Source organism: Atta colombica, unplaced genomic scaffold, assembly GCF_001594045.1.
Source record: "Atta colombica isolate Treedump-2 unplaced genomic scaffold, Acol1.0 scaffold161, whole genome shotgun sequence".
In the NCBI taxonomy this organism is placed as follows: domain Eukaryota; kingdom Metazoa; phylum Arthropoda; class Insecta; order Hymenoptera; family Formicidae; genus Atta; species Atta colombica.
This window is the reverse complement of record NW_017259252.1, coordinates 654,521-677,730: the sequence shown is the minus strand read 5'-3', so window position 1 is coordinate 677,730 and position 23,210 is coordinate 654,521. Positions and strand designations below refer to the sequence as shown.

Here is a 23,210-nt window from a genome sequence, read left to right as displayed (position 1 = left end):
GTATCAGATGTTGCGCGGCAATGAAGAGGAAAGGCGTCTTCTGACTCACATACGAATCCGATCGACGAATGACGCGTCCGTGAATAAGCGCTCGGCGATAAGCGGATGATTCTCGCGAAGCTTCGTCAACGCGAATGCATCTCAGTTTGTGTAATGTTTAATTAATATACACACTCACCTTGAAAGTCGTAAATTAATGTATCGAGAAATCGCGTGGAAAACATTCGTTGAGAAAATATCAATTACGCTAATTGTAAATTCTTTTTGGACGTTCCATCTCTCAAAAGTGATCTTCCCATTTTAAATTTAATAATAAATCGAGGACTATATATACATATATATATATACAGTGGATGGATTCTCTGAGTTCAGTAAGAGAGTTCAGTGTCTCATCGAATTCTAGCCGAATGGATTTCTGTTAAACTAGGAAACCAAATTTTTTTACTCTAATTAGAAAGAAAGAAGAAAAAGAAGGCGATTTAAATTACCTGATATCGAAAGCATATACTGAAGAATGCAACAATTGTGGATTTCGTTGTCGATTCTGGCCGTTCTGGCTGGAGTTCTTCTAGATGACAGATTTGACCAAACATCAATTTATTACACAATACCGATAAACGAGAGCGAGGCAAACGGCAGCTGGAATAATGGCGGTCTTTTCGAGGAACATGGTGGCCGCATTATTCGAGATCAAAAAGTGTTTGAGAGATCGAAGAGCCCTTATTTGCTACAAGAAGATTTGTTTATTGAAAAGGACGCCAAACTCATTATAGAATCCGGCGTGGAGATTCGTTTCAGTCCGATGATCGGCATCACTGTCCGTGGTATCATAAATGCTAAGGTAATAATCGAGGTAAAAATTGCAATAGAGATTTCTAAACAATTGAATGAACGCCCTCCTGGAGAAAGTCTGGCTTTGTTCTCGAGACGAGAACAAAGACGATCCTCCGTCAAGATCTTTAAATCATATTGCTGATGTCAAACATATTTTTCTTGAGTAGTATAATATTTAGAGTCTCATTGTCAGTGTTAGAGATTTTGTCATTAAGATAATACTTATGGAAAATGCTTTACACTTAAATAAATTTTCGAGATATCTGTAGATAGAAAGTGTGAAGAAGATTCCAAGCACAACCGAGAATGTCAAAATGATATTGATTATATTCAATAGAAGAAGCAGTTTTACAATTGTGTGTTGTAAGATTTTTTAATATATACATTTAAATTCCCTGGTACAAAAAAGTTGATAGAGAATGATAGTAAAATCCTTTTGAATACGAAGTCTAGTACGTGAATTCACTAATTTGATTCAGATTTTATAGGAATCTTGTACAAATCTTACAGAATCTGATGAAATACGATAGGATTCATATTCGATCAATCGTGATGCTCGTGAAATCAACAATAGAAAATGATATAAATTTAGAGAAAATAATACAAACTGATAAAAATCCTATCGTTCTCAATTGTTTTCTATTAATTTTTTCTTACCAAGAAATTGTTTTTTAGAATCAGTAAGGAACATTAAGAGCAAGAACTAATCAATAAAAAATCTTGCAGTTGTAAAGCTATTTTTTCTGCTAAACGCAATCAATTATTAAAATGAATTGTGACTGATCAAAAAGTGACTTAATAATTTTAGAATTATTTTGATATCATTTTTTGATGTCATTATAATATTTTGTTTTGCTCTCTTGGAAAAATAGTAACGAATTTTTCAGAAAATACACTTTTTTTTACTTGAAAAAGTTACAATGAAAAATTCGCTGCTAATGAATAACTCGTATTTCCCTAATGTCTTATCGTATATATTGTCATTGTTTGCTCCAGATGAATTCTGATAAATATCGTGTGAATAATCTTCTTGCTCTTTTTAATAAATCCCCTGTTTGATTTTTCGACCCTTTTTTATATGAATTATGAAGGATCACCATGTGTATACCACGATAAATTTGCGTATGTCCTCAGAGAGCAGAGAACACGCTTTACATAAAAATCATGAATAGTATCCCTTCTATATGAAGTTCATCTTTTCTGACCAGATCTTAAGTCTTTATATATCAATAATATCACTAATGCAATATTGTCTCTTAAGTAGACTCACTAGCATTTAGCTTGTAGTTTCAGATAGAGTGATGTTCTTCATATTTAATGCGGAAAAACCGCATATATGAATCACAGGAATCGAACTCGGATCCTCAGATCGCGAGTCGATCATTCGGACAAGGCATCGAGTGACTCCTCACTCGATTCACGGACTCATAATCTGTGGGTTCGATTCCATCCGCGCCTTATATATTTTGCGATTTTCCGCGTGGTTGACTACTCTTTGTGTCATATTTAATCTTTAGATCGTTATTAAAGGTTATCAAAACCTCATTGAAAAATAACAAAAATATGCATTTGTATCAAGGATATATCCTATGCAAGGATATATTCTATATATAACAATGTTTCCATCGCGGCTTGAGCTGATATATCGGCTTTCAGCGGGGAAGGTTATGGAAAAAATAAAAAATTTTTAAATAATAAAAATATATAATGATTTTTGAAATTGCTAAATACTATGGTGAAGTCAGATAATTTTGAATGCTGAAGCCATTATTGCATGTAAAACAGCAGCAACATAAATCTTGGATAGAACTCTCCTTCGGCCTTATCTAAAGTTAATGACGTGGAAGTAAAGAATTTGAATAGCTCCTTTTTCTTTTTTTGTTTTTTGATACTTTTTTTATTAAAAAAATTTTTTTATTTTTTTATTTTTATTTTTTTTTATTTTTTAGTTTTTTACTGATCTTTTTCAATTATATGTTATACAAAAAATTATATTTGTAATTTATATCAATTTTCTCCAGAATGAGCCACTTATATTATGGTTCTTCATTCATTATTACTGTGAAATTTTATATAGTTTGTATATAAAGTAATTTTTTTTATGATGAAGTGCGATTTGTCTATGTATATTCAGAATGGTATAATTGAACTCAAATATAGCATTTCAAGCTAACTATAATGAAATTAAAACAAGCTGATATATCGGTTTTCCAGCGGTCTAAAAGTTAAAAGCTTGCTGTTCTATCTCTGTGATAAATTAGAAAGTTAATTAAGGCCATTGAGAATTATACAAAAGGGATCTACTTACTTTGAATTGATATACGATACGATCTAATGTAATTATATAAGTTTTGAATAAGTGAAGCCTTCCCAAGAAGATTATAAGTGGATCCTTGATCCATTCTTTCTTTGTCTATAGTACTGTTATTTTTTGTAATGGGTCGGAAATCAAAAGAGTTTTAAGAAGAAGAAGAAAAAGAAGAAAAAGAAGAAGATCACCCAAGGCACCTGTTGTCGTACCATCATGACCAATGTGAACCTGGCGCTCACTTTATCAAAAATAAAAATTAATACATAAGCTGTTTGTACTTCTCAGTCAGAAATGATAATGGAATCGACGAAAACATCAAATCGACATCAATCGATGTCGTTTGTACTTGTTTGTACCGATCATGCGCGACCTAGTGAAGTTAGCCAATTTTCAAGATATCGAAATGGGACAAACAGCATTCGAAAGAGAATCATTTGTATCCATTTGTACCTCAAAGAATTCGGAGATATAGCGATTTCAAAATTTCGAAAATGCATCAAGAGGGAAAGTTGGTCATTTTTAAAGATATCGAAATGGGACCAACGGTTGTGCAAAAACTGAAACGCGCTGTATCTTCAAACCCTTTGAGATACAAACAAAAATAGAAGAGGTACAAACGGATACAAACGATTCTCTTTCGAATGACATAAATGAAATTAAAAAATCTTAAAGTTGCGCGCTGGCCATTTTTTATTTTTCACTTTTTGTTTAACTGTTTGAGGTACAAACGAAATAATGATCGATACAAACAAATACAAACGGCCTGTGACATTAATTTTTATTTTTGATAAAGTTGAGCGCTAGGTTCATATCATTGCCATCGTGTGAATAGTTTCGTTTCCTGTAAAGTTCAGTATCGTCATCATTGTCATATAAAAATTGCGGTCCGTGAGTATTAGATTTTCCAACCATTTCTTTTGTTTTTAACATTACTAATGATGTTACTAATGATTTTGTTTAGCATTACTAATGATGCTCTGTTGTGTAGAGTACTCTCAGAAGAAGTACGTTCTCGCATAACAGGTCATTCTCGAGCGTATATCTTATTGTGTTTCTAAAGAGTATATATATATATATTATGTAAAAAATTAATATCATAAGAAATATATAATATTGATGCAATTTGGAAATAAATTCTGAAATATTTCTTCAGTAAAATTAACATCCTTATGTTATTGACAGTACAATACACATACAAGGACAGTATTTATAATTATATCTCTCGTACGTCATAATATTTTCACAGAATTAAACATGATTTAACATTTTATTAATATATTCATTTATCTTAATAATTTATGCGTTTAAAATACATTATTTTTATGTTATTTGTTCAAATATTGTATTTAACACTAAAAATGTTGATTGTTATTAATTTAATATAAAATTCAATTAACAGAATCAAGAATATCAAATTCAACATCACATATATGAAATTAATATATTAAAATCGAATATGTTAAAATCAAATTCAATACAAAGATTTAATGAAGATAGAATAAAAAATGTTATTTATTGTATATGTTACATTTGTATTAATGATATTTTATGATTTTTATTCGCATATTTACATTCTATATTAACTATTCAATGAGAAATAATCCAAAGTATTCCAATATATATAAGATAAAATCGCTACAAATATTTCATATATTGGATATACACAACGACATATTGGATATACACAAGTATATTGGATATACCCGAATGTGGATAATTATGAATAGTATCTTTAGTTGTGAAAATAATATCCATGGACATGCATGTGTATATGAACTATGTACATCTTGATCAAAAAGTTCCCGGAATTACCACCAGGTGATGCTTTGAGTCAGCTGATTTGAGTTCTGTTTTTTTGATTAGGTTGCCACTATCTATCATTGACATTCCCACCAAATTTTATCACCATAACTTGACATTTGTAAAAGTTACGCCGTCTTGAGTATGTCTACCTCTGCACGTATTTTCGATTTTGGATTTGTGGGAAAACAACTCGTGGATTTTGCACCACGATATCGCAACGTCGCACAGTGCCATCATTATCCATGAATTTTTGACCAAGAATGAAACCAATAACATCCAATAGCCATTGAATTCACCTGATATGGCTCCCTGCGATTTTTTTCTGTTCGATCGAATCAAAAAACCATTATGGGGAACGCGTTTTAACAGCCGAAAGGAGATAATGGAAAAATCGAATTGCTCTGATGGCTATATCGATAATAGAGTTCCAGAAATGTTTCGAGAGCTGGATCAAGCGCTGGCATAGTCGATGGAGAGTACTTTGAAGGGGACAAATATCACTTTTGATGAATAAAACTTGTATTTTGAATTTTCTGAATGAATTCCGGGAACTTTTTGATCAAGATATGTCTGAACATATGAAAATGGACATAAGAAAATTGTTCTTTTTTGCTGAATTTTTGTATTCATAGTTCATCTTTCTTCCACTTGTTTCCTCCTGGAAAGAAAAAGAAGACTTTGTACTTAAATTCAAAAAGAACAGGCCTATGATTCATCGCAATGTGCAACTGTATACATGTTACTATAGGCACGCGAGAGAGAAGGATTGTCTTAAAAGTAAATTATATTTCAGAAAATTTCATATAGATTATGTTTCTAGTAAAATTTCGACATCATCCGTAAGAACTTCCAAGTTGAAATCTCACGATATTATTATCAATAAAAAAACATTATCTAAGTCTGCCAAAGCCTTATATCGTCATTCACGAGAATCGATAGCGCTGCTGATACCATTAACTGATAATGGGATTGGAGTCATACCAACTTCTTTATCAGTGAGATTTCATAATCATTTAGGAACAAATAGTGAAGTACATGGAAGAACGTAATTTCGTAATTATACACCTCCCACCTGCGCATCATACATAACATTTCCACAAAATATTTAATTAAATCTTTCCAAGTAACACAACAAAGCGCTAAAAATGCGCTTTTTTTTAGTGTTTTGTTAATGCTTTGTAAGCGCTGTGTGCTACTAACCTGGATCCATCATCGAAAATCATAAAATTAAACACAAAATATAATATGCTTGATTTTTTAAATTTCTTTTATTACGTTGCAATGGTATATGTATATGATTATCAGTTAAAATTATTAATTAATTATCATTAATTAATAATTTTGTTTTTTTTGTCCTGGTTAATGATCCTTGTTGTACTATGCAATAAATCAAATTAATTACATTATAAATATTATATAAATATTATATAGGATTAATTAAATAGAGTACATTAATCAAAGGATTATAAAAAATACAATAATCTCGTGTGTTCTTTTAAATCTCTCAAAATTTTATTTTTATAAAACGAATCTTCTCGCGTATTCGTGATAACTTTCCTAGCAAATGAGAATGGATTAAAATAGATTAAAATTTTTTTAATGTGTACTTTAAATTCATGAAAATGGATTGAATGGATTGGATGCGAGCTGACACTAGTTTAATATTAAAAAAAAATATATTCATCTAAGGAACAAATTTATTCCTTAGACAAATTTTATTCCTAAGACATTTATAATAATTATACCTGAAATTAACTACTTCAAATTGGCATAAAAAAATGCATCTTCGTGGGATTCGAAGAATTTAGAATCTCTGGATTATGACTCTTCTACGTTACCCGCTACTTCTTCGATTGATAAATGTGCTATTCATTTTTTACTTCAATTACAACTAGTAAACTAGTAACGAAATTATATAGATATAATAAAAATATCATTTAACAGATATAATAAAGTATAAACAATTTACATTACTGTGAGACAATATTGGGTAAGTGTCGGATAATCTAATCTCGTTTGGTCAATGTCGCGTGCCGGGATTAATCTAATATTCGAACTTCTTTTACTTAGTTTGCGAGTATTCACATCGATCATTCATTTTACTTCTAATTAAAGAGAAACAAATAAACATATTAACTCAATTATTTTTATTACAATTTTTTTAACTTAGTTGGATTAAAACGAAAAATTTCTTATAATTTTAAATAATTTAAATAGCGTTTATGGTCCATTTTTAAATAAAAATTTTTTTTATTCAATTAGATTAAAAAACTGCATTTCATATTCAGAATATTGAATTGAGCAGTTCACGTTGCATAGAAATTGCTGATATTATTTTTTAATTTAACTGAATTAAAAAAATCGTACTTTCTATTCACAATTCTCAATTGAGTATTCACTATACTACGCACAGAAAATACTAATATTATTTTTGGATTGAAAGACATAGAGATATGCTCTATGCAATTCCTATAAATAAATAAAAATGCATTCAGGATTGAAAAGGATTCATTTTAACATTCATGAATCCGTATTTCTGAAAATCTGAATCCATTTTAATCCATTTCAATCCATTCTTGTTTGCTGGGTTACACTCTCGCTCGCTCGGCTTTAATTAATTCTTCCGATGTGATTATAATCATCATATGTCTCTACTTTGATTGGGTGCACATTATAAACTATATGTCAATATTTGTTAATTTATTGCTCTTTTAACAGAAAGTTAAATCATCCGCGTAAAGTTTCTGGTATTAGGTGTACAACTTTGCTTCCGCCGTTTTTTTCCGAAATTCGAGGCTTTATTGTAAAAAACTAGTTATACATTTATGATTCAAAGTATTGACCATCGCTAGCCACTACTTTCTCCCGTCTTTCGGGTAGCGTACGAATCCCGCGTCGAAAAAACTGGTCATCTTTTGAAGCTATCCACGAATCGATCCAATTTTTTACTTCTTCATAAGACTGGAAGTGCTGGTCAGCCAGGCCGTGTGCCATTGATCGAAACAAGTGATAGTCAGAGGGAGCAACGTCTGGAGAATACGGCGGGTGGAGTAGGACTTCCCATTTCAACGTTTCCAAGTATGTCTTGACCACTTTCGCAACATGGGGTCGAGCATTGTCATGCTGCAAAATCACTTTATCGTGTCTCTCGTTGTATTGCGACCGTTTGTCTTTCAATGCTCGGCTCAAACGTATCAATTGCGTTCGATACCGATCGCCTGTGATTGTTTCAGTCGGTTTTAACAGTTCATAATACACTACGCCGAGCTGGTCCCACCAAGTACAGAGCATGACCTTGGAGCCGTGAATATTCGGTTTGGCCGTCGACGTGGAAGCATGGCCGGGAACTCCCCATGATTTTCTGCGCTTGGGATTATCGTAATGAACCCATTTTTCGTCCCCAGTCCCAATGCGATGCAGAAATCCCTTCCGTCTTTGTCTTTCAAGCAGCTGTTCACAAGCAAACAAACGCCGTTCAATATCTCTCGGCTTCAATTCGTACGGCACCGAATTTTCTTGCTTCTGAATCATTCCCATGGCTTTGAAGCGTTTTGAAATGGCTGTTGAGTCACCAATAATCGTGCCAATTCTTCTTGATTTTGACACGAGTCTTGCTCAAGTAATGCCTCCAATTCTGCATCTTCGAAACTTTCTCTCTTCCACCGCTATATACGGTCTTCGACATAAAAATCACCGTTCTTGAAGCGTTGAAACCACTCACGACACGTTCTTTCATTAATAGCGGCCTCACCATAAGTATTTGAGAGCATTCGATGCCTCAGCTGCAGATTTCTTCATATTGAAGCAAAAAATTAAAACCTCCCGCAAATGACGAGAATTTGGCTCGTAAACTGACATTTTCAATCGAGAATAACTTTATGATGCAGACACAAATCGACTAATGTTTCTATGGAATTATGTTGACAAATGCCCAAGTTTATTGTATGACGTCTATGATCTATTTATTTCGACCACTTACCGCTAAAGCCATCTATAGGAAAACGGCGGAAGCAAAGTTGTACACCTATAAATAGACTTTTACGAATGGCGATTAAAATAAACGTCGTTAAGAGATGCTATCGAGTTTCATTAAATATTGTCAAATAACAAAGTGACATTGACATGATAATTGACATATTTTGCAAAACGTGCGAGGGTTTCTGTATTAAACATTTTAACACTTTTAAATTATCCATTATTTTAAAATCGTTATAATTTATATTTTATAAAATCTGTCGACATTCTAGAGAAAGCTATTTATTACAGCTACGGCTATATAAAAATATAAAGCACCCGTTTATTGCATTTTCTTGGAAAAAGAAGACAAAGATAATAAAAGACAAAGAAGGACTAACAAAATATTAAATTAAAATTGTTACAAAAATAAATATTATTTTTCAATAAAGTTATTTTTTATTTATTTTTCGTTGATGAAATAAAGAGCATTGTACTTTATTCCAGTCCAGCAAACGTAATCGCAAAAGAATGCAAAGTGACGGATGGAATGCATGACAGGAAAGGGACCTTTCGCGCGCGGAACGGAGGACACTATTTAACCGGAAACATCATGGACACGCAAACATCGATGTTGTTTTATTGTTGCGTTATTGGTGCAAACGGTATCGGCAAAATAATATTCATACCTTAATATTTCTAACAAGTATTATTAAGTGTTATCTAGTTGCTATTTTAATTACGGGTTGCGTACGTACATAGCAATTTTAAAGGGGGCATGCGCACTTAATCATTCTACAGATACAAATCGCACCGTGAACATATATTTCATTAAAAGGCTACGTATTTTTAAGACAGAAACATGATATTTAATTGATTAGTAATGAGAAAAAAATGTTGAAACAGGTTGAATCGTTAGAGTTTCTATAATGCGAAATAAATAATCTCCTTAATTAGAAAATGAGAACTTATGAGATGTTGTGTGTGTATTTTTTAGAGATGAAAAGAACAGGTTTTTTTTTATTTCAGAGTAAAAATTCGAGCAAAAAATTAGGTTTTATGATAAAAAATTCCTTTTCATCAAAAAGGATATAAAAATTATATTTTTTATATTTATCATTAAAACGTTTAATAAACGCTATTTTAAAGTTATTTGATATCTTTTATCTTTATATATCTTTTATATGCCTTTAAATATCAATATGTTTGCATTATTGCGATCCTTAGCCTAATAGCACAGAGAGTCCTGAGGAAGCCTGTGAAGGTATCCAATAAACTATCAAATGAGCATCTTATTGTCCCACATTCATTGACAGGACAAGGAAATTGATAATCCAAAAATGTTCTAAAAATGTCTATCCTAATCTTTGGGACAATTCCATTATTTTCTATATAGCATATGCTTCCAAGAGATATCTTAAAAGGACTTTAAGCTCTAGAAGATGTCCTTATGTCTTTTGAACATTCCTCGGAATGTTTTTTGAATAAAGTGTGCCGAATTTGCAAGATTAAAATATTTCATAAAATATTATATATTCATTAGCTTCGATAATACAAAAATAAAATGGAACAAATATAATGGTAAAAATATAATTATGTCTCACACTAAGTGCATGCGAAAATCATGTACAAAGAAATTATGATACGTCTGTGCTTCAGTTATGTAGACTTAGTTATATAGAGAGCTTGATTAAATTTTACATTTTGAGAGAAATGACATCATCATTTAGCAATAGTTCTAGAATATCAGAAAAACTCAAACAGATCCTCAAAATTACAGACGTACATTCTTAGAACTCCGGATTAGAATGTTATAACATTGTTTAGAATATTTTTAGGTGTTTAATTTGTTAGGTCTCAGGACATTATGAAATTTTTAAGTAATAAATAAAAGAAAAAACGGGCAATTAAGAGCCTTAATAATTGGTGTGATTATCTTTTAAATATATATTTCAATTATATATCTTACATAAATATAAAAACTAAAAGTTTCGGCTCAATTCAAGCCTCAGAAGTCTTGCGTAATAATTCTTGATAATCATCCCATAGTCATACATCAAAGAAATCGAGTGTAACAAAGAAGTCTCACAGATTACCAAATCTGAAGTGTGTAATCGTCAGTTAGCTGTTTAATTATAAGTGCGAGCTAAATCAAAATATCATTCAGAAAGATAATTACTAAAAAAGAAACGATAACAAATTCTTATGGAGATTTACCTGCATATCATAACTGCACAATAATATACAATAATATACAATAAAATAAATTAAGATTGATAAAATCAGACTAAATTTTTTGTAAGACATTTGCAGTGTTAACGCAGATATATGTAAATGAACTCATATATGTAAATGAACGAAATAAGAAATAAATATTATAAGAATGGAAACAACAGTGGCAAAGAAATAGACGTTATCGAATTGAAAAACAACATGTAGATAGACATTTGAGTACAGAGTTATAACAATCAGAAGAATTAAAATTTATTTATTATGTTCGTATAAGATATCTAGAAATCAATGTTGGAACAGATACGCTTTCTTTAATCGCATGGTGCAAGAACTCCGTATCTAATTTCAATCAAATTTAAACCATTGTCTTACATTTTGATATTGAGCATTTCGGATACTAACCTTTTATCCAGATATCTCATTGTCTAAAATTTTGATGTTCATCCAATCAAATTCATGATCAAATTGTAAACTATATTCAGAAATAACAGGTAAGTTATTTACCACTTTTTTTATTAATATCATTTTTATGTTTGTTAATTCTTATTTTTAACTTACGACTCGTCTGTCCCACTCGTCTGTAAAAAGCGTTACAATTTTTACAATTAATTCTTGTACACATTTTTTTTCGACTCGTGAGAAAGAACATCTTTTTGTGCTTTGATGATTCCGTTAAGTTCATTTAAACTGAAGAAAACAATTTGACATTCAGATTTTTAATTTTTTTGTCATAAATGCAAGGCAAAAATGGGATAGTAAACAGAAGTTATTTTATTATTATTGTTAGGTTTGTCTGTTTGTTTTAGCGTCTTACGTTTCAAAAGAGACTTTAATCGTATATTGATCGTGTCAAAAATAAAATTAATAAGGTAATCGTTGTCCAAAAATGTCTTAATAATAAAATTAAAAAAATTAATTATCCTTATGGTATTTTGGATGAGATAGTAAAAAAGTTTCTATCTCACTATGCTCATAAAAACATCTTTCTTTTGTGAAAGCGAATTATTCGCTGTTTTATGAAATTTTCATCTATATATTATATATATATATATATATATATATAATATCATAAACATGTGTATATGTTCAGGATATTTAAGACCCAAATCATCCTGAGGATGTCTTGTGCTGTTAGGGTAATAAATTGATAATACCTTTTCGAAATTGGATCTAAGTATATTCACAGCCACTATCTCGTCATTGTATTTTAATTCTTTACATCTATCTTTACACATAAATCTTTTGGATAAATACAAAAACTGAATTCTAAAACAATAATATGGCGTCAGATGTCTAAAGAAAATATATTATACGAATAAAAAGTTTTGAAGATTTCAAGATTTCAAAATAAAAAATTGATTTTTACTGTTTTTTTTTTTTATTTAAAGTTATTGTATAATTTCTTTTTATTTCTAGTGTTCGTAGCTTTAAAAAAATTAGCTTAATATAAATAATATTAAGTAAAATTCGACCAAGAAGTATTTATAAATAGAAGAAAAAAACCATCGTCGGTTAAATGAAGTGTTTAGTAATATCTATAAGGTAAAGTTGCCGAAATCGCACCGACTCTTACTATCTCGCTTAAAAATTCAATTATTGTATACTTTCTTACGGGTTATTTAAGAACTACATGGTACTATAATGGTACTATAATTACTCGTGACATAAAGTGCAACAGGAGTTTTGTTATTTACATAAATAAAAAAATCGTGATATAAGCGTTGCTATTTTTCAACGTATTTCATAGCAGAATTACAAAAAATATATTAGGTGTACAACTTTGCTTCCGCCGTTTTCCTATAGATGGCTTTAGCGGTAAGTGGTGGTCGAAATAAATAGATATATCGAAATAAATAGAATCATACAATAAACTTGGGCATCTGTCAACATAACCCCATAAACATTAGTCGATTTGTGTCTGCATCGTAAAGTTATTCTCGATTGAAAATGTCAGTTTACGAGCCAAATTCTTGTCATTTGCGGGAGGTTTTAATTTTTTGCTTCAATATGAAGAAATCTGCTGAGACTCATCGAATGCTCTCAAATACTTATGGTGAGGCCGCTATTAGTGAAAGAACGTGTCGTGAGTGGTTTCAACGCTTCAAGAACGGTGATTTTGACATCGAGGAAAGAGAGAAGGTTTTCGAAGATGCAGAATTGGAGGCATTACTTGAGCAAGACTCGTGTCAAAATCAAGAAGAATTGGCACGATCATTGCACTCAACAAGCCATTTCAAAACGCCTCAAAGCCATGGGAATGATTCAGAAGCAAGGAAATTGGGTGCCGTACAAATTGAAGCCGAGAGATGTTGAACGGCGTTTGCTTGTGAACAGCTGCTTGAAAGTTAAAGACGGAAGGGATTTCTGCATCGCATTGTGACTGGAGACGAAAAATGGGTTCATTACGATAATCCCAAGCGCAGAAAATCATGGGGAGTTCCCGGCCATGCTTCCACGTCGACGACCAAACCGAATATTCACGGCTCCAAGGTCATGCTCTGTATTTGGTGGGACCAGCTCGGCGTAGTGTATTATGAACTGTTAAAACCGACTGAAATAATCACAGGCGATCGGTATCGAACGCAATTGATGCATTTGAGCCGAGCATTGAAAGACGCAATACAACGAGAGATAAAGTGAAATGATAAAAAAGTGATTTTGCAGCAATGACAATGCTCGACCCCATGTTGCGAAAGTGATCAAGACATACTTGGAAACGTTGAAATGGGAAGTCCTACCCCACCCGCTGTATTCTCCAGACGTTGCTCCCTCTGACTATCACTTCGATCAATGGCACACGGCCTGGCTGACCAGCACTTCCGGTCTTATGAAGAAGTAAAAAATTGGATCGATTCGTGGATAGCCTCAAAAGATGACCAGTTTTTTCGACGCGGGATTCGTACGCTACTCGAAAGATGGTAGAAAGTAGTGGCCAGCGATGGACAATACTTTGAATCATAAATGTTCCAGTTTTCTACAATAAAGCCTCGAATTTCGGAAAAAAAACGGCGGAAGCAAAGTTGTACACCTAATAAGTTAAATAGCCTAAGTCTTGACCATTTGTTGTGATTATATATATAGAATATTATTAAAATTAAATTAATAAGATTAAAGTTTGCATTTACATTTTTTTATAGATAAAATAAATAAAAGATTAAAAAATGTTCTAGTTTCCTAATTCGAACTATAATGTAATTTCTAAATTGCACCACAATCTTCTTCTTTAATTTAACTTCTTAAATCATACGTTACTTAATATTTTTCCATTTCTTCATTTTATTTCATTCATTATGTAAAAATATATATATTGTAAATCTACGAAGTGTTTATTTCGTTTCACGTAGAAACTCCTTGAATTACTTCTTGAAATGATCATGTATTTCAGAAATTATGACATATATTCTTTAACATATATTTAAGTTTTTAATAGCATAATAAAATACAATTTTTTCTTTTTCTTATGTAATTTTTAAATTTTGTGCATTATCATGATATTTTAAATGAAGAATATGGTGCGATTTTTTTTTTAGACAACGAATTTCTTCGTTGCCAAAATTGCTCCATACTGAAAAAAATCTTTATTTTAAACGTTATAACAGCGCAAAAATATTATGAAAAAATTATATAAGAAAGAGAAAAGAGTGCAGTTATTATGCTGTAAAAAGCTTAAAAATATTCTTCATAATTTTATGAGCCTTAATAAAAGCCTTAAATAAAAAGTAATACGATTTCAATAACCTTACTCTATGTGAATAAGCAACTGCAATCATCAATTCTATAAATTGTATTGTATCAATTCGATTTGTGAGTTAATATACTTGCAGAGATAAGACAGTAATTAATTCTAATGAGCGTTTCCACTGATAATCTGTCACTTATATACTTAGGAAACTATTGAAGATTGCTGAACGCTATCACTAATAGAGAAAATATTTTGATACATTAAAGGCGAACGAATAGTTGTTCTAATAATCTCTATAAACGGAATCTCTGTAAACACTTCTTGTCTGCACTATTTCCGCCGGCCGAAGTCAGTTGTCAAGAGATCTGCAAAGTGCTAATCGGATAATTAAGAACGGGATATGAATAACGCATGCATCGTATAGCTGAGTGATTCACCGCCTCTAATGCTCTAAGCGATGAGTTTCAGGTCACGTGTTAACTGGCGGTTCTTGCCCCCACGCGATTGACCCACGACCTGAGTAATCCTCTTATAGACTCGACGTAGTGTCAAGACCTTCGGGCACCGTTCTTGGCAGCATAGCCACTGAAATTTTTCAGTCTTTAACATTTTGAATTGCCAAATTAATTTTAGCATTTAGCTTGATAGATCTAGTAAATTATTTTAATACTTTATTGCTTTCTCTGTTTTAATATAATTTAAGTATATTATTTCTTTAATGTTTAAAGTATAGTTATTATTTTTAATCGAGTAAATAAAACCGTTACTCACAAACGGATGACAGAGCCTTGGCAAAAATTTACAAATATGGCAATCAAAATGTTAATGTGAGAGTCTCCTATGCTGTAAAGGAACATATAGAAATTAAATCGAACAAAAATAATTCACAATCTACATTGAGCACCTTAAACTCCATATATTATTGAATTATAAGATTCCTTCCTCACATTTTATTCCCAGTACACTTAATATATACATAATGTAATACTGAAAATTAAATTTGGGATTAAAAGTAAAGAAATATATTATTTTGTTTTATTTTTTATTTCGATCAATAATCTTTCTTACAAAAATATCTCGTTTTAACACATCTTTAATTTACAAATATCAAAATTATTGTGAGACAATGATACACACTTTTAAACTAGTTTCCATGTAAAGTGAGCGAGTTTTTTAATTCATTGATTGATCAATCGATAAATTAAAAAAACTCGTTCAATTGCCAAATCTTGGAAATCGAAACAATTTTGTAAGAATCGTTGTGACACAGAAATTGGAACTTTTATGTCTTCACAACAATCACGATAGTGCCTCGACATGGCGCAAGACACTGCCGTAGTTATCATTAATAAAAAATTAAAATATTTAAGGAACACTCTACGAACAATCATATTTGAAAAAATCTTAAATACAATAGATTGACAACGTATGTTGCGAATTCAGATGGAAACGTTTATGATTAATCACGGCATCATTAATCACGCTAACATCTAATGGATACACTTTTTCGTTTATAACTATGTTAATATTTTAACAATTATGTAATTTTTTATTAATTTATACATCAAATTTATACATCAAATTTTAGTTATATGACATACTCAAGATGACTTAATCTTGACTAAAATGTTTATGGTTTAAATTTATACTGTTAAAAAATTTTAATATATTATGATTTTATGCTAATTAAGATGAGCTTGCGTGTGGTTATATGCTCCTTTAATCATTGTTTGTATTATAAAATTGCATTTAATATTTCCTGACGATATTTAATTTTGTTAAAAGGGCGAAGCACACATGCCAATCTTGCTGACCGCAGCGGAAATGCAGGTTCCATCTCTTCGAACATCACCCACGATACGCCTTGTTGACGGACCGAATCCGCTAACGGGAAGACTGCAACTCTTCCACAAAGGTGGCTGGCGTTCCGTCTGCACAAACTCACGAAAGTACGTACGCAGCTAATATAACCGATAATGGAGATACTAGTGATATCTTATATGTGAATCTCTTTGCAGTTGGACTCGCGCAAATTTAGAGACAGCATGCCGGCAGCTCGGTTATCAGGGCGGACAATGGTGGTCATGGATCGACAGACAATGGCCCTCCAAGCCGCGTCTTCTTTACGAGGAACCAGGCTGTCGTGGCACCGAACCCTCGCTAACAACTTGCGAACATTGGTCGGAGAGAGAACTAGGTGCCGGTGTTTGCGGTAAGTGTTTGAAGATCTCTCTTTCTCACCTTCCCCCCTTCTCTTCCTCCTTTCCCCCTTCCTTCCTCCTTCTCTCTCTCTACCTCTCTTCCTCCCTCTCTTCCTCTCTTTTCTTTCTCTCCATCTCTATCTTTCTAGTATCTCGAAGTTCGAATTTTATAATAATAATTATGTAAATGATAATTATGTAAAAATTATGGTAATTAATATATATTTTAATATCTTATAGATTATCATCCTGATCTGGGCATTTCTTGTCTGCCTCGCTACGATGGTGCAAGCAAGACGATCAAGCATTGGCGAGGAATACGATTCGAGGATGCGGTGTACGATAAACAGAAACTCATTCAACAAAACACACTTTACGTGCATCAATCTCTGTCCATTCTACGGAACACGGTGATCGAGTGAGTATCTTTAAGAAGATATCGATCAGTTGTTCCTAATATTTTTGTTCTATAGTAAAAAAATTTTATCGTAAAAAAAAATTCGCTGAATATTTTGCTAAAATTATTTTACAATTTGGAACACTTCAGTGAAATTTAATTGAATTTTAAAGCAAAATTACATGTTTTTTATGCATAAACACAAGGATGTTTAAATTAAATTTTATCATTTTTTTTAAACAAAATTATGTTATCAATATATATATTTGATTTATTTTTATGAGCCCAATTTTTTTGAGCCCAATTTTTGAAACTGATATTTTTAAGAAATCATTTCATTAAAACATGAGTGAAAAATTTCATAATATTCCTTTTGTGTGTAATATTTTAATTACGAGAAACAGAACTCTCCCTCGTTCATTTGGCGGCGATGCCACGTATATACTGCCGGTAAAAATTGCAACATATTACAGAAATTTTCAGCAAATTTTCAAAGAATTTTCAGCTAATTTTTCAAAAAAAACTTTTTGAAGGAATTGTAATAAGTTTCTAGCCAATTTTCATCAATTGAGCGTTGAAAATTATTTTCAACGAAATATCAACATATTTTCAGAGAAATTCCGATAAACTTTTAGAGAAATTTTCAAAAAAGAAGCAAAAAATTTCAATTAAATTTTAATACTTTTCACAACTTTGATTGAAAAAAATCATTTTCTGCGAAATTGTAGTAAAATTAAAAAATTTTTTCGAAAATTTTGTTAAAATATTATTTTCAAAGAAATTTCAGTAAAATATTTTTCCATCAGGATTCCTAATATATTACATATATATGTATAAATTTTTTTTAATTCTTCAAATAGATATGCTGGAACCGGGAGGGAGTACAATATAACTTCGGCGATTCATGTGGAAGGCGTTCCACCGATAATGGAATCAATTTCTATTTTACATTCTGCCTTCACGGGTATCAACGTCACTACGTCGGACGCATCAGTCGTGATAAATAATTGTACTGTGCAATATAATAGAGGTAAGATATATGTAATAATACAATCTCATCTTTTTCTTCTTCTCATATACTATATTTTATTTAAAAATACAACGTTATTTATCTTTACTCCATTTATATGAACAAATTTGTACTCAGTTTCAAATATCATAGCTAAACTCTTAATATTCAAACTAAAGTGCCAAATAAGAGCTTGATGCTCAATATCAATTTTCTGAACATTAGTTATTATTATCAGAACTAACATAGTATTGCTAAAGGGAAAAACTAATGATTTCTGTTATCCGAATCATTCGATTATCGGAACTATTTCGTCTCTTAATATATTTGGATAAATGAAATATTTTACTGTACCATGTTGAACAATTGTTGAATTATTTTATATTATCTATTTATTTTAGGATACGGGATTTATGTAAATAGCTCATCCGGCATGACGCATATTAATAACTGTACAGTATCCGAAAACGGAGCGGACGGAATAAAGTATGTGCACGCGGATGAGCGGCCAAACGACAAGCTGGAGCGTAATGACGTATACGATTTATGTACCTTTCCTTCAACAGTCAGTCAGACTTTTCCCATCACTATATCAATGCAACAAAATAAATACGCACCCAACGTAAAAGAATGTCCACAAGTGAGTACGATGTTATTATCAAATAAAATACTGTACTTCGCATAAAAGGAGAGTACAACTTTTTTGTTTGGAAATCGTCTTATTTCTATATTTTCTTAGGTATTTTAATTTCTATATAAAAATCGAGAATTGTCATATAATACAATAATAACACTACACTCAAGGAAAAGTTAATACATCGTGTGCGTATGCATGCGTTTAAAGTAAATTTAACAGATCATCGTTTATAATTGTGTAGCTCTTGTAAAAATCAGCCAAATCATTATTCAAAGAACAAATCTGAAAAATAAAGATTTCAAGCTACAAAATGCATTTTTGAACGTCTCATTATAATCATTTTTGTAAAAGTTACACTTATTTACAGTTTATTCATTTTTTGAAGGAGTGAGAGGTGATGCTTTAATTTCCACGCATAGTGTATTTTTGGTATTTTTTATTTGAATTATTAGGTGTACAACTTTGCTTCCGTCGTTTTTTTTCCGAAATTCGAGGCTTTATTGTAAAAAACTGGTTATACATTTATGATTCAAAGTATTGTCCATCGCTGGCCACTACTTTCTCCCATCTTTCGGGTAGCGTACGAATCCCGCGTCGAAAAAACTGGTCATCTTTTGAGGCTATTCACGAATCGATCCAATTTTTTACTTCTTCATAAGACCGGAAGTGCTGGTCAGCCAGGCCGTGTGCCATTGATCGAAACAAGTGATAGTCAGAGGGAGCAACGTCTGGAGAATACGGCGGGTGGGGTAGGATTTCCCATTTCAACGTTTCCAAGTATGTCTTGACCACTTTCGCAACATGGGGTCGAGCATTGTCATGCTGCAAAATCACTTTATCGTGTCTCTCATTGTATTGCAGCCGTTTGTCTTTCAATGCTCGGCTCAAATGCATCAATTGCGTTCGATACCAATCGCCTGTGATTGTTTCAGTCAGTTTTAACAGTTCATAATATACTACTCCGAGCTGGTCCCACCAAATACAGAGCATGACCTTGGACGTCAAAATCACCATTCTTGAAGCGTTGAAACCACTCACGACACGTTCTTTCACTAATAGCGGCCTCACCATAAGTATTTGAGAACATTCGATGAGCCTCAGTCGCAGATTTCTTCATATTGAAGCAAAAAATTAAAATCTCCCGCAAATGACAAGAATTTGGCTCGTAAACTGACATTTTCAATCGAGAATAACTTTATGATGCAGACACAAATCGACTAATGTTTCTATGGGGTTATGTTGACAGATGCCCAAGTTTATTGTATGATTCTATTTATTTCGATATATCTATTTATTTCGACCACCACTTACCGCTAAAGCCATCTATAGGAAAACGGCGGAAGCAAAGTTGTATACCTAATATGTTTTATTAAATATTTCCATAGCATTTATTACAAGATTTACAATAAATATTTCATAATATATATAATAAATGTTTCATAATTTATCTGAAACCACAAAAATATTTAAATATTTTGTAAATATCGTGTCTGGGTTATGTTTTAATCCTTTACAAATTCGTTCGGAGTTAGATCAACAACTCTCTGAATTAATTTTAAGTAAATAGAGCATAACTAGAGCGATTTTGTAATAATTGATGTGAATAATTAAAGATTTTATTTTTTATTATTTCAATTAATCTTGTACCAATTTTTCTTGAGTGCGTTATTACTGTGATGATTTTTTATTTTTCCACGTAAAAAAGCATAAGAAAATGTCCAAATAAAATGATCCCTGAACGCCGCGATCACAAAAAAGTAAAAGTTAAATTGTACCTGAATAAACGAAGTGCTGTCTGATGTCTTTTTGTTTGCTGAAAACGAATGATCGTGGAATTAGTCTAACACGTCAGATTTTTGAAAAAAAAATTGAGATTAAATGTGTCAAAATTTGCGTTTTTGGCCATATTTACCATTTTTTGTGACTAAAATAAATTTTTTTTTTTCAATTTTATTTATGCTATTTAAAATTTTTTATCTATAAAATAAATTTATATTTATTATGGTACGATTTTTTGTCATATGCATAATTAGCATATGAAGATCGCGGCATTGCCTACACAAATTGCCTAAAAATTAAGATACACATTTTCTTAAAATTCTATCTATTTTCCTATTTTTTGCCATAACGGATTTCGCTATTTTTAATTTAAAAATTTTAATATATTTTGAATTCAGCAATCATCTTAACAATAAAATTATAATATCTAAGAAATTCACTTTTAAACAAAAATAGACCAGAAGACTCATTTTAGCTACACTATTTAAAACTTTCATGATTCGATGAAAAATAATAATTGTACTTGAAAGCGCCGCTAACAAGGATTCCATCCAGTATCCGAAAAAGTATTAAAGTAGATTGAAAATTTTTAATACATTTTAATTTATTTTAATCTGAATTCTTGATCTATGTATATGGATAGAAAAGAATTGAATATGGTAAAATTGAATCCTTTTCTATTCATATACGGGAATAGAACATAATTCTTTTTTATGGATTCAAATGGATTCAAATAAATTTTAATGGATTCTAATACATTCAAATTGTCAATCAGCTATAATACTAATTAATCCAGTTTTATTGCTAAAATAAGTATTATAAACATCTTATTCTAAAATGTACACACAACAAAATTATAAAAATAAAAAAATACGTTTTCATCTATTAAAGGAACGTTCTTAAATAAAATAATCGATCTTGATTGAATGTATAAATGTATAAATGGATCAAAAATAAGTTCAACCGTATATTTTCTTTTTTGCCCAATTTTTTTTTTGCCGCTCGATGACGCTAAACTTTTAAATATTAATCGCATGAAATTATTGCACGAAATGATTTCTAAGAAAATTAAAAATCTTCAAAATTAATTAAATGAAAAAAATGAAATCATCAAAAAGTCCTCGATTAAGTCCTAAAAGAAACACATTGAAAATGATTAGCAATTTATTTATTTTTATAAAATTAATACAATAATGAAATTCTATTTAAAAAATGCTTAAAATATAGCATGCTTAAAAATGCTTAAAATTTTAACATTACGCATGTAATATATATAAATGAAATTTCTCTTCACACAACGCACAGTGGTATCGATCTGAACATAGGCGATCGAAAATAAAATTTTCAACTTTTTCATTGAAATTTCTTATAAAATAATCTCTATTTAATGTGTAAAATTTTAGAAATAACAGTATCTTTTCTAAAAGAAAATATAAAGTTATATTTAACAATAAAATTTGAAAAAAGATGCTTTATCTCCTTATGGTTAAATTAATGAAATAATCAACGTCATTTAAGATATTTTAAACTAATAATATGTAAATTAAATTATTCTTTTAAAGTTAAAAACTATTAAATTTACTTCTATACTCTGTTCAACAAGAGAATGATCTCAATTTGCGCATAGCAGGCAATGTACAACGCTATGAAGACCTGCGCAAAACGAACGAGTTTTTGTCCGATCGAGGGATCATTATTTCATTGAACGGGGTATAAATAATTATTTCAATATAAATACAATTAATTTTTTGATAATTAACATATAATTTGACTTTAAAAAAAAGGAATTAAAAGAAACTCATTAAATGAGGATGCATTATAGATATTAAATAATAATTTTTTAATTTCTTTATACAAGATTTGCAGAAACTTGCAGAAATAAGAATTATTAACTCTTATGTAAATTGCAGTTAGAGAGGACGCGTCTTCAAATGATTAACTATTTGGACGAGTTCATCAGAACTAAATGATTCTGACGAAATTTACATAATTAAAACAATAAAAATAATAATTTAAATAACATTTTTCCATTTTTTACATAAATTTCTATTGGGACAATTAATTTATTTTTACATTCTAAAAATTTTTTTATATTTTATATAATTTTTCAAACATTAAAATTATTAATTTTTACGTGATTATAAATTTGCAGACATAAGATTTTGGATATTCTTTGACATGATGGATGCGTCGCGACGCGTCGCACATAAAAATTAACAAAATGAAAATCCTCCACAAAAATAACAAAATCCTTTAATACCAAAAAAGCTTTTTCTTTAAAATTTATTTAATATTTATTCGACAAATTATTTATATACATATTCAACATTATGTTCTTTTTAGCTACAATTATGATATATATATATATATA

The 23,210-nt window shown here is 30.7% G+C and overlaps 1 protein-coding gene across 1 annotated transcript in view; it reads left to right on the top strand.

The window, feature by feature from the left end:
* Nucleotides 1-224: 224 nt before the first annotated feature.
* The window catches only part of LOC108685882 (protein bark beetle), a 65,130-nt gene continuing 42,144 nt past the window's right edge, over nucleotides 225-23,210 (top strand). Inside the window, exons 1-6 of the mRNA XM_018190891.1 lie at nucleotides 225-841; nucleotides 16,602-16,765; nucleotides 16,835-17,028; nucleotides 17,258-17,435; nucleotides 18,275-18,444; nucleotides 18,825-19,063. Of these exons, the coding sequence (XP_018046380.1) occupies nucleotides 515-841; nucleotides 16,602-16,765; nucleotides 16,835-17,028; nucleotides 17,258-17,435; nucleotides 18,275-18,444; nucleotides 18,825-19,063 (1,272 nt within the window). The 5' untranslated portion in view covers nucleotides 225-514. The remainder of the gene's footprint in view (nucleotides 842-16,601; nucleotides 16,766-16,834; nucleotides 17,029-17,257; nucleotides 17,436-18,274; nucleotides 18,445-18,824; nucleotides 19,064-23,210) is intronic.